The sequence below is a fragment of the Spermophilus citellus genome (genome assembly GCF_964194105.1).
Source record: "Spermophilus citellus genome assembly, chromosome: 9".
NCBI classification, from domain to species: domain Eukaryota; kingdom Metazoa; phylum Chordata; class Mammalia; order Rodentia; family Sciuridae; genus Spermophilus; species Spermophilus citellus.
Window position 1 is genome coordinate 11,737,855 of NC_138191.1, and position 13,446 is coordinate 11,751,300.

The 13,446-nt window shown below is 39.8% G+C and overlaps 1 protein-coding gene across 1 annotated transcript in view; it reads right to left on the reverse strand.

Annotated features, from left to right (window-relative positions):
• Positions 1–238: 238 nt before the first annotated feature.
• The window catches only part of SLAMF1 (signaling lymphocytic activation molecule family member 1), a gene marked incomplete at its 3' end in the record, with an annotated part of 34,736 nt that continues 21,528 nt past the window's right edge, over positions 239–13,446 (reverse strand). The window contains exons 5-7 of the mRNA XM_081308217.1: positions 9,391–9,464; positions 1,092–1,172; positions 239–292 (exon numbers count right to left, since the gene is read on the reverse strand). Of these exons, the coding sequence (XP_081164343.1) occupies positions 239–292; positions 1,092–1,172; positions 9,391–9,464 (209 nt within the window). The remainder of the gene's footprint in view (positions 293–1,091; positions 1,173–9,390; positions 9,465–13,446) is intronic.

Here is a 13,446-nt window from a genome sequence, read left to right on the forward strand (position 1 = left end):
TTTCATTAAAAAAACTACGTTCTTTTTTTCAAAGCCTTTTAAATCAAATTTATATTTTTACTTCCCTCCTTGGATTTGACAGTGTACTGAGAATAGATCTTTAAGAGGAATATCTATTTGGAACAGGGCACCTCTCTGGGCACGTTTGGGTGTATGTGCAGGAAGAGCTTTGAAGAAGAGAGAGAAATGTAGAAATATTGTGTCTTTGTGCCTCTGTCATTCTGTCTCCCGTAATACTTCAGTAGAGCCCAACTGGAGCCAAGATTTCAGCTCCGAATTTCTTTCTGTTCATCTAGTGAAGGAGAGAATCCTGTCAGACGTTAAGCGCAATCCATGCCGACCTTGCAAGGGGGTGGAACAGGTGAGTCTCGTGTTAGTTTTGTGTCCTGTTCTATTCTAGGCTTTACTAAAGCCTATGCAGAGCGCCAGCCCTAAATACTCTGATTAAAATGGGGCAGTCAGTGTCTAGGCATGAGCATTTCCACGATGATAGTTTTTTTTTTAAAATGAAATTTCATTCTTGATTAACATGTGCCTGTTCATGGGCTACCACATCAGAGTTCAACAGAAGGCAGGAGCAGTTTTACAAGGCTCCCCTGGTGATTCTGTTCTACAGGTGGAGTTGAGAACTCTTGGACCCAAACTCCAACCCCTAAACTTAAGTATGCACAACAATCACCTAGAAGATATATATATATATTTTTCTAAATGTGTAAGTCCCTGGGTAATCTCCATCGATGTTCTGATTTAACAGAGTTCTAGGTGGGACGCCCCAGGAATCTTTATTTTTCACAAGTGTGCTAGCTCTGATGGGGTCTTTACACGACTCTCAGAGAAACACTAGTGCAAGGAGTAAGTCACTGTTCATGTCACAAGGAGGAGCAAGGAGTTTCATGGAAGCCCTAGAACCAAGGTCACAGCTCTCCCTTGGCTGACTGCTTGCCATGGGCTACCTTCCAAGTTCAGGACTCACCGATCTGTTCCATTTCATCACCACAGAAAAACAAAACCCAAACCAGCTCCCCACCCCTTCCCCTCTCTACCTGTTCCCTCTCTGCCGCGGAAAGGCACCGAGAGATGCCTTCTCTCACCTGGACTGGCTCTGTGGCAGCCACATAAATGGTGGTGCAGGGGTCCTCAGCTGGCAGGGGGTCAAGTTTCTTCTGAAGAGTCTGCAGAAGAAGCCAAGAAAGCAGGTTAGCTGGGTGCAGAGTCAGTTCCCATGCCACTCCCCCCACGGAGAAGCCCACATTCCAGTAGTTCAAGTTGAAAACTTAGAGTCACTTGGTCCAACCTCCTTTCTAGGTGGGAATTCTCTCCCCAACTTCCCTGGAACCCAGTTCTCTAGGCTTTGCTTGAAGTCCCCAAGTGACATAATGGAGCTCACCACCTCCCAAGGTATCCTCATTCCCTTAGCATAACCCATGGTCTTTTAAAGTCTTCCCCATAGTGAACTGAAATTGGCGTGGCTCTTACAGGGCAGCCAAAGAGGATGAGTTCTTAATAGGAATTAGGCCATCACATGCAGAGTTTGTTCTACCCCAGGCTGCTGTCCCCCCTATTCCTCAGCCTAACGTATGTCTTTTCATTTGCCTCACAACCACTTTCTATGCCAAATATTGATAAAGAAGCTAAAGTGCAAGAAGATCAAGTACTTTCCTAATAAATACATGCATGAAGTATCAAAACCAGGAGTCCTACCAAGGTGGTTTTTTTTTTTTTTTTTTTTTGGTACTAGGAATTGAATCCAGGGGTGCTGAGTTACACCCTCAGTCCATTTCATTTTTTTTTTATTTTGAAAAGGAGTCTCACTAAGTTGCTGAAGCTGGCCTCTAACTTGCAATCCTCCTGCCCCAGCTTCCCAAGTCGCTGAGATTAACAGGCCTGCACCACATTAGGCCTACCAAGGTCTTTAACTTAAAGAGCATTCTCTTTCTATCACTACTCTCCTTTGGTTTCCTCAATTTATAATGACCTATCCTTTACTTAAGTTCCTCAGGTATTCAAAAATTTCATTCACACATTCTGGCAACTGAATGCTATATTTAAGATACTGATGTATTTGTATGTCATTTCCCCAAACAGATCGTAAGTTCCTTGAGAAGTAGCCTATGTTTATTTGCATTCTCCACAAAACAGTGCTGGGAACATCACACACACACACACACACACACACACACACACACCAAAACAACAACGACAACAAACTAATAACAAAAACTTCAGTAGGCCTTTGTTGGTATTAATTTTTTTTTCAGTAGTCAAGATTGAACCCAGGGGTACTTTGCCACAGAGCTACATCCCCACCCCTTTTGGTTTTTATATTGAGACAGGTCTTGCTAAGTTCCTGAGACTGGCCTCAAACTTGCAAGCCTCTTCCTTCAGCCTCCCCAGTTGCTAGGATTATAGGCATGCACCACTATACTGCACTGATATTATGTTGAATGAATTAAAATCCATAATACCTGAGTGGAATGAAATTGACCAAATTATGTTATGGGCATATGCAAATATGTGACAATGAATCCCACTACTGTGTATGGCTATAATGTAGCAACAGGTAAATCAACCAATAAAATAAAATCCACAATGCCAGACAAGTCAGTGTAGGGATAAATTGAGATCCTACCCCTGTGAGATGGGAATGGCATAACTTTTGGTAGGGAAGTCATTACTCAGCACATTTTGGGGACCCTGGTGATGGTCCAATGCTGCTCCAACTTTCTTTGAATATAGAGCAAGACTTGAAGCCATAGCATGTGTTGAATGGGAGAGAACTTGGAATCTTGCCATCTAAGGGGAGAGCAAAGAAATTGGAAGAAACTGGAAGAGTAAAGAAACTGGAGGAAAGAAGACTCAAGGGGGACATGATCTTTCCCTACACATATTTGATGGATCACCATGTGGAGGAATTAGGTTTGTCAGTAGAGTCCCTCGGGTTTGGAGGAAATATTTTGGTCCAATATAAAGAATATTTTCTAATAGTGAAAGATGCTCAGATGTGGGATGGTGAGCCTTGGAAGGCAGTGCATTCCTTATTGCTGCAAGTGTTTGGGCAGGGACTAGATCAGGGCTTCCCACTCTTGCTCTGTGCATATGAATTACCTTGGGATCTTATTAGAAGGTTGGTTCTATTTCAGAGGATCTGGCTTAGGGGCCTGAGACTCTGCGTTTCTGGTAAGTTTCCAGGTGACTCTGACTCTGCTTATTCAGACTCTCTTTAATTCCAATGGAGCTGGCTAACACTTTGGAAGTAATGTTTGTGGAATATGATTCAAGCAGAAAGTAGATGGTCATATAGATGGCTTTCAAGTTTCTATATAATTCTTAGTACATTTAAGAGCAAATTTGCATTTAAGGAAGAATTTCTGGAAGCTTTGAGATGAATGAAGAGAAAATAAAAACAATTTATTTAGTGACTTTTATCCATAAAAGTAATCCCTGCCTGTCTTCCTGTCTGTGAGTTTAGTAATAATTAACAGCAGAAAGGAGGAGGTAAATAACTTATGTGTTTAACATTTAATTAGGAAGTTTTAGAAAGAAGGAAGATGTATTTGAAAAATCACCCACAGCCCTATTGGAACTATTGTTAGATTTCCCTTTGGTAATTTTATCTAGGCACAGGAAGTTATTTAAAATATACTAGAACATTTTTTTAACTCAATGTCTTACGTTAGGGTCACTGATTTGCACATCTCCCGGGGGCATCAAATGAAGCAACCTCAGGAGCATTATTTCCACATATTCTTAGGTGTCCCCTGGAATTAATTACTTAAGACAGTTGCCCTGGTAAGTCCTAGGAGAGTTCCCAGCAGATAGTAAACACTGACTAAATAATTTTCCATGCAATTGTATTTTTGTAAGGATATTGTAAAGCAATTACAAATAAGAACAAAAATAAATGTTAATGTTGAGTAATTGTCTATGTTATATCCTTTATAATGATAAAATAAACATTGAAAATATAAACACAGGAAACATAAGGATGTGGGTAATTCTAAGTACATATTAACATACAAAACAACAATGATATGTCTCAAAAATTATGTTTTGTATGTTTAAAAATATGAAATTAAAATAATATAAAGGGAATAAATATTAAACTTCAGTAACAATAGGGATGCATTTGTAATTTCTAATGTAGCCACTAAAATAACAGAAAAGATATTATTTAATTGCTAATGTAATAGAGGAGAGAATGGAATAATAAAAGAATAACTTTTAAAGTCCTCCACCAAAGAAATGTCAGGCTCAGAGACCTTCACCAGTAAATCCGACTAAATACTTAAGGAGAAAAAGAAGATCAGTCCTACCCAAACATTTCCAGAGAATCACTAAAATGAAAAATACCCTGTAGTGAGTTGAATTGTGACCCTGAAAAGATATGTTCAAGGCTGGGACTGTAGCTCAGGGATGGAGAGCTTGCCGAGCCTGTGTGAGGCATTGAATTCAATCCTTAGCACCACATAAAAAGAAACAAATATAATAAAGCCATCCTGTCCATCTACAATTACGAAAAAAAATGAAAGAAAAAAGTCATGTTCACCCAGAGTCTTGGAATGTGACTCTGTTTGGAATAGAAGTCCTAGCAAATGTAATTAAGGTAAGAACTTCAAAATGAGGTCACACTGGATTGGAATGTGCCCTAAATCTACTGATGTGTGTCTTTTGAAGGTGGTAAAGGCACAGACAGGGAAGAGTCATGTGAAGAAGGGGGTAGAAATTGTAGCAATGAAGCCCCAATCCAACAGACTCCAGACACTGCCTGGGGCTGCCAGATGCCAACAGAGGTAAAGAGGTTTCTCCCAGAGAGCATTCAGCGCACGTTTGGTTCTGCCAGTTTGTCCTCTTGATTTTAGACTTCTGGCTTGCAGAGCTGTTGGGGAATATTCTGTTGTTTTAAGCCATCAGGTTTGTGGTGATTTGTATGGCACTCCCAGGAAACTAACATACACCCCAACTCATTTTGCATGGTTAGCACTATCTTGATACCAGACACTTCATAAATGCATTACAAGAAAGGAGATTTACAGGCCCATTTCACTCAGAAACGTAAGCAGAAAAAAAAAAAAGTTAACAGAGTACTAACCTATAATATCCAGCAATATTTTAAAAGAACCAGACTAAATTGCTTCTATTCCAGGAATTCAAAGTGGGTTTGACTTTTGCAGATTAGTAGGCTGTCACATCAGATAAGTGAAAATCAACAACAATAACCGTAAGATTATCTCAACAGACACAGAGAGTGTTGGTAAAATTCAACATCAATTCGTAGTCAAGTGTCTTAGTGAAACAAGAATAGAATAGTCCTTTTTTGTTTGTTTGTTATTGTATTTTGTTTTTCAGTGCTGGGCTGAGACCAGGGCCTCCCACTTGCTAGGCAGATGCTCTGTATCACTGGACCTTTACCCCCAGATTACACTCTTCTATTTTTTTAAAATTTATTATTTATTTTTATGTGGTGCTGAGGATTGAACCCAATGCCTGACACATGCAAGGCAGACACTCTACCACTGAGCTACAGCCCCAGCCCCAGCCCCTCACACTCTTCCTAATGTGGTAAAAGGACCATTACTGAAAACCTCAGCAGAAATCATAATTGAGAGATATTGAAAGTTTTTTTTTTTTTTCCTCCTGGTACCAGGGGTTGAACTTAACCACTAAGCCGCATCCCCAGCCTTTTTTATTTTTTGTTTTGAGACAGGGTCTTGCTAAATTGCTTAGGGACTAAGCTAAGTTACTGAGGTTGGCTTTGAACTTGCAATCCTCCTGTCTCAGCCTCCCAAGCCACTAGGATTATAGGTGTGCACCACTGCACCCAACAAAACTTTCTTTTTGAATTTGGAACCACACAAGGATGTCACTCTTACCACTTCCATTCACCACCATGTGGCACATCTCAGCAAGTAAAATAAGGCAAGAGAAAGGAAGAGAAGTTCTCTGATTTGTAAATGAACAAATCAGACTAATTTTACAGATGATGCAGTATTTTACAGAGAAAACGGAAACATCTATAGACAAATTTCTAGAACTTACAAATGGGTTTAGCAATGTGAGATATAAGGTAAATGTAAAAAGAACGATTGTATTTTTATATGTCGATAATAAATTACTAGAAACTAAGCCTTTTAAAAAAGAGAGCATTGTTGAAAGTATCCCAAAATATCAAATTCCAAGTAATAAATTATTAAGGACATAAAGTTCCCTTACTCAGAAAACTATAAAACATCATTTAGGGAAATTAAAGAAAGGAAGGAACTGTCATTTTTTGTGAATTAAAAGACTCATTACAATAAAGATGTAGTTCATCCTCAAAGGGGTCTATGCAATTCTTTTTAAAAAATATTTATTTTTTAGTTGTAGTTGGACACAATATCTTTATTTTATTTATTTATTTTTATGTGGTGCTGAGGATTGAACCCAGGGCCTCACCTGTGCTAGGTGAGTGCTCCACTGCTGAGCCACAAACCCCCTCCCCGCCATGCAATTCTAATTAAAATTCTAGTAAGGTCTGGAGAGGGTGAGTTTAACAACTGCTTTTGAAATAAATATAATAATGGTCAAGAAAAAGAACAAGTGGGAAGATTCTTTTGACCAGATATCAAAATTTATAATACATCTAAAATGAAGATGGTAGAGCACTGGTAGAAGTATATACAAATACATCAATAGGATGGAATATAGCACTTTAAAATAGAATTACACATAGCTGGACGCGACAGCTCATGTCTCTAATCCCAGCAGGAGGCTGAGGCAGGAGGATTGAGAGTTCAAAGCCAGCCTCAGCAAAAGCAAGGCACTAAGCATCTCAGTGAGACCCTGTCTCTAAATAAAATACAAAATAGGGCTGGGAATGTGGCTCAGTGGTCAAATGCCCCTGAGTTGAATCCTCAGTACCAAAAATAAAGTAGAATCACCCTGAGTTATGATAAAGATGACCCAGCAGAGGGGCAAGGACAATCTTTTCAGTAAACAGTTAGTAGGATATTCACATGGAAAAAGAATAAAACCTGACCCCTTTTATACCAAACTCCAAAAGTCATTTTCAGGTTTATAAAAAATATAAATGTGAAAGAGAAACCATACAGATTTTGGAAGATTATAGAAGAATCTTTTCATTACCTGGGAATCAAGAGAGATTTCTCTGGACACAGAAAGTGTTAACTCTTAAGGAAGAGATTACTAAATTGTTCTATGCTGAAATTAAGAACTTCTCTTTATCAATAGATAGCTCTGAGAAATTTTTAAAAGCAAGTCACAGATGTTACTAATATAGCTGCCAAAGAGCTCATATCCAAAATATTAAAATCAAACTATATTAATTCATTTAAAAAGCCTAAAACAAACAAAGGTAAATGGGCAAGAGATTTAATAGCCACTTTAAGAAAAAAGATTTTCATATGGCCAATAAAAAGTTGTTTAACTTCTTTACTAATCAAAGAAATGCAAAATGAGACCAAAGAAGACACATCCAACAGTATGTCTAAAATTTGAAACTGATTCTAATTTTTCTTAGCATGTGCAGCAACTGAAATCCATTTATAGATAAGTAAATTGATATGCCTACTTTGAAGATTAATTGGGTCTTTCCAGTCATTTTGAGGAATGCATAGCCCATCATTCAGAAATTCTGCTTTTAGGTATGTGCTTGACAAAAATATGAGCACATATTCACCAGAACACAAGTGTATGAATGTCCGTAGTTGCAATTTTCATAATGACCTCCAGCTCTAGATAAGCCAAATGCTGTTCATCAATAGTCAACTGGATAAAAAACTTTACTACATTTAGACATTGAGAGTCTATACAGCAAAGAAAATGAATGCATTATATCTCAGTTTAAAGGGAATATCCAGCAAACAAACAAACAAAAAGAACAAATGAAAGAAAGAAAAAAGCATCGAGGATTATTTGTAAAAGTTAAAAAAGAAAAAAAAAATGAACCATATCTCTAGAAGTCAGGATGGTGGTTATCTCGGGGCAAGAGAGAGGGAGGTCTTCTAGAGGTACTGGCAATGTTCTTTCTATTTCTTGTTTTGGGTATGTGGGTTGTGGTTTTATGCCAGACCAATGCAGAAAAATGCCATTTCTGGTCAAATAGGTGGGTGGATTCGATGCAATCCTAGTAGGATTTTTTTTTTTTGTAGTACTTAAGAAACTGTCTCTGATTCTAAAATACACATAAAAGTATAAAAGGAAAAGAATAGCCAAAACCTCATGAAGAAAACCAAGATGGGGTTGACCTATTTTCCCAGCTGTCAAGAGGACATTTAAGGGCACTCACTAAGCTGACATTTACGTGTTGTACCCTTTTTTTGGTATGCATGGCAGGCTTCAGTCAAAAAGGTTGCTAGCTAGCGCATAGGAGGTAGTAGCTAGGAAAACACTACAGTGAGGATGGACCTGGTGACCCACACGTGCAAATGCAAGAGATAAGGCGGTTACTCTTGGGACTTGCTTATGTTTAAATGGAGATTTGTTTTCAGCAAGTGTAATAAAGCCTCCAGATCACTAGGACATAGCAGAAATAAGAGCTCTGTCCAAGAATCTGTCTCCTGGTCCTCAGAAAGGAATTTAGTGTCATCAGATGCAATTTTCCAAAGTACTTATCAAAGTTGTCTTTATCTTCACATATTTTACTCCAGAATTTGCTTACCCCCCACACCCCCAAAAGTCCTGCTTTTGGCTTATAAATCACCTAGAATTGATTTCATGTCTGAAAAAACGATAATGGCTCCACATTTGACCACAGTCCTTGCAGCCTCCCTCCCTCTTATATCCAGTGGTATCTGCTCCCCAAATTCCATTGTGTCTCAATTTCCCCATCATTTTCTTCTTAGTCCTGTGATCACACTGCCAGTTTTGCTTTCTTCCATCTCCAATCTTCACAGCATCTTTCACTTCAACCACACTCTTAGCCAGAATCCTCGAGATCCTCCCTTCCCTATCCCTTTTGCTGTCTTCCTAAACTTGGGTCAGTTCAACATGTCACGCCATAGCCTTTCCAAACCATCCCCTCTCCTTCTCTCAAACCTGCACCCTTTTCCCCAGAGAAGGAGAGTTTGGTAACAGAGAACTCTGCACTCCTAGAAGGCCCGAGTTGGAAGGAGTCATATGTCATATGTTCACAGCTTGCTCATTTTTTTTCTTAGGAAGAAGTAGATGACCAGAAGATCACCCAGTGTTTCCCACTATTTCAAATAATAAACAGCCCCATGTGACACTGGTTTAGTGACCTCCAGGAGAGCTCTGGTTCTTGACTTATCGTTCCCTAATCTCATCTGCTGTATAATCCACGCAGAGCCATGAATGTCAGACATGCAAGGTGGACTGGCCAGGAATCCTGTGGGAAACATGGCAGGTCCCTCCCAAGGAAAGTAAAGAACTTACGCCTGCTTTCTGGACTTGGGCGTAGATAGTAAGGCTTTTTTCTTCCGCGGCTGGTTGGTATTGGTTTTTGTTACCTGGGGGAAAAGAAACCAGAGTGGTTATTTCCCCAGTCTCCAGCCCTGCTCAGAACTGTCTGGTCTTTACTTCCCAGTGAAACTCACCTTTCCCCAGGCTACCATAAGAACAAGGTACCGAGTCCCAAGCCCCTGAACATGTGTCATAGGATGCTGGGTTCGTTTCTTGATCTCTCTAGGCCTCTTTCCCTACCTGAAAAATGAAATTTGAAATACCTGCCTCATGGGGCCTATTGTGGTAATTATGAAATATTCTTGTAAAGTTCTTAGAACAGGGCCCAGCACACAGTAAATGCCCAGTAAGTGTTCAGTAGAGTTCTCATTGGTGTGCCATTCAATTATTATAATGTCTATCATTTATGGGCCTATCTGCTCTTCTAGTAGGATTCTAAGTTCTTTGATGTCAGGGCAGGTTTATTTATACCTCTTTTGTTTCCTCCAGCTGGTAGATGCTGTTTCACTCACAGCTTGCTGACGTATTTCTAGAGGATGTGTGTATGTGGAGGGTGTATGTGTGGATGTGAAGGGTGATACTATAGAAGGATGGTCTTCCTGAGACTATTTGGAAAATATAATTGTACAGTCATTCTACTCTCTCCATCTGGAAAGTTTGCTCAGGACCTAGATTCTCTGTAAATTAATCACTTTTAAATGTTACTTTTTAACCAATTTAGGAAGTTTTCTTTTAAAATTATGAGTAATCCACTCTCATTACAAAACATTAAATTACATAGAAATTGTATAATGTAAAAAGTAAAGTCCCTCTCCCTAATCAACCCAGTTTCATTCCCAGAAGTAACCACTTTTAAAAAGTTTGATGTATGCCCTTCTAGACTAGCTCTGTGCAATATAGTACTTTCTGTGATGATGGAAATGTTCCAGAATTGCACAGTCTAATACAGGCAGTAGCCCTAAGTGGCAACTGAGCACTTGAAATGTGGCTAATGCAACTGGAAAACTCTATTTTATATCTTATTTAAGTCAAATTAAATTAACTCGTGAGGTGGCAGAGCCTGAGTTTGGTCCAGACCAGTCTGGGCAACATAGGGAGCCCCTGTCTCAAAAATAAATAATAAATAAATATTACTAGCTACACGTGACTATTGAACAGTGTAGTTCTGGGCATTCGCTATATGTATATAGGTTTTAGTTTGTTTCGTTTTACACAAATGTTGTCATACATATTTTCTCTATAACTTAACCTCTTTACTTAAAAGTGTTTTCAGTATCCTGGAGTGTTGTGCTACTGAACTACATCTCAGACCTTTTAATTATTTTCTTTTGAGACTGAGTCTTGCTAAGTTTCCCAGGCTGGCTTTGAATCTGTGATCCTCCGGCCTCAGCCTCCTGAGTTACTGGGGTCATAGGCGTGTGCCACTGCGCCTGTCCTTATTCGTTTGAACGTTGCTTATCATTTGCATATATCAGGCAGAACTGAGAATGGTGGGAAACTCACAGACTGAAGCACAGAGGACTTTTAGTGTAGTATTATAAAATCCAGGCAGAGGTAATAAAGGGGCTTGGCCCAGAGGAAATCATACTCTTTCGGGTAAACATTTTTAACACTGATGAATTTATCCTTCTCAGAGGAGAAGTCCACTTTTATCTGAGAGGGGAAGTCCCAGTGTGTATGTTGTGAATGTGGTGGAATGTGCTGCATGATGGTGTGAATTTGGGGAAGGAAATGGTGGGCAGCCCCAGAGAAATTTCAAGGAATTCAAAAGAAGTCAGTGCATGATTTTCCTGTGTGTGTATGGGCATGGCATGGCTCCAACTTCACTCTTGTCAGAGAACAAGAGAGTGAAATAGAGGGTAATGCTGGGGGGTGACCAGAAGCAGTTGGAGGTAGTGGAGGGATGGATGGATGCAAGGCAGATCTGTGAAATATATCCTTTTGGTTCAAATACATGAGTGTTTGCAAAGTTAGGTACAGCTGCCTAGCACTGTCCTGGGTGCTGTATCCTAGGGGATACGAGTAGAGAAGGTTCCAGTCCTCACAGACTTTCAATCTTTTAGGTCAGCTCAGGATGAAATTTTGAATTGGAGAATTCAGTCCTAAATGGTCAAACAAGTGAAAAAAGAGCAGCTGACTCAAAAAACCAAAAAAAAAAAAAAAAAAAAAAAACCCACCACGGGCTCAATATAATTTAGTCTCTGATTCCCGTCCCCCCATCCCAGTGCCAGAGCAGGTTTTCAGGAGCCAGTTCAACTTGGACTCAAAGCCAGCAAGGTCTTAGGATCTAATGAAAGAGGTCTTGATCTTAAAATTGGGGCATCTTATTCTAGTCATTAGCTATGTGACACGCTGCACAAACTGATGTCATCTCAATGGGTATCTTCCCTTACCCAAACAGTGAAATGTCCTTTTCAGCTCTACCTGAAGCAGAAAAGTGTCCTATGTTACCATGATTTCAAGTATTTTAAACTTGCTATAAGTACTATTTGTGTGTGTGTGTGTGTGTGTGTGTGTGTGTTGCTGGGGATAGAACCCAGGGCCTCATACATGCTAGGCAAGTGCTCTACTACTGAGCTACATCCCCAGCCCTCTAAGTACTACTTTTAGATTCTTCTGATGCAGCCCTCAGATGGCAATGGAACTTAAACACTAATGTTTTAACTCATGTACATCAAGAGATTTATTTGTGTGTGTGTGTGTGTGTGTGTGTGTGTGTGTATGCATGTATGTATGTATGTATCACTCTTGGAAGCCACTGTGTTTGGTATTTCCTGCATATTGACTTAACAATCAACACCACAATACCATGAAGTACATAACATTAACCCTATTTTGCAGATAAGCAATGAGTCATTTGCTTGGTTTATGCGGCTTATCAGTAGCAAAGTCCACATTTGAATGTAAGTTTGTCTAAAGTCAAAGCCTATGTTGGTAGCCAGTGTATTTTCCTGGAGCTGAAATTACCAGAGAGTCCATTTGACCCTCTTCAGAATTAGGCTGCATTCTGGAGACGATACCATTAGAAGATGCCATTAGATGATACTATTAGAAGCTGCAGTTTTGTGGAGGGTATAGCAACTAACTGTAGGTTTGAACACCAGTTTGAAGCTGACTTTTGTGTTTACAAGGAATAAATAGTGACTAGAGATGAAGATGGGTGTGTTGGTTGGCAGAGATGTGGTGGGCTGGGAAGCACTGTTTTCTTTGGAGCTCAAGCATGTGATGAGTAGAATGTGTTTGAGGAAAGCAAGGGTCTGAATCCCAGCACCTTTGCTAACTAGGTTAATGGGTGAGTTCATCTCGGTTTTCTCATCCCTAGTATCTCATTGTTTCCTTATAATAGAAGCCACATGTGGTCGCCCCACCCCCATACCTTAGGTTCTCAACAGAATTTCTATCTGAATCACCCACTCCTCCTCCCCCATTGCCTCCCCAGCCAAGTCTTAGATGGAGGAAATGAGAAAAAGTAGGCAGATGTGCTGTGATCTAGATTTTTTTTTTATATAAGCAAAACCAACATCAGATTGCTGAGGTAAGGGCTTTTCTAAGAAGATTGTTATGTGGATAACATTGATCTGCTTGAGAATGGGATCCATCACTGGCTGCAATGGCGATATGAGCACGGGAGGGCCAGTCAGGACATTTGTCCTGGTCTCAGGGCAGGATATTCTGGTTCCAGTGTGGGTCGGTGACAGTGTGGCCTAGGGAAGCACACTGCTCTGAGATATTGAGTCATAAGATAATTTGCAGGAGTGGCCAGGAGAGAATATCTGTTAACACTTAAACTACAGAAAAATAATCGAGCCGTACTGGTTTCAGTCTCCTGGGAATTTTTTTTTTTTGGTACTGGGGATGGAACTCAAAGGCACTGTACCACTGAGCTACATCTCCAGTCTTTTATAGTTTTTAAAAAATTTTTTAAAAATTTTTTTGAGACAGGACCTGGATAATTGGCCCAGACTGGTGATCTTCCTGCCTCAGCCTCCCAAGTCACTGGAATTACAGGTGTGAGCCACTGCACCTGGT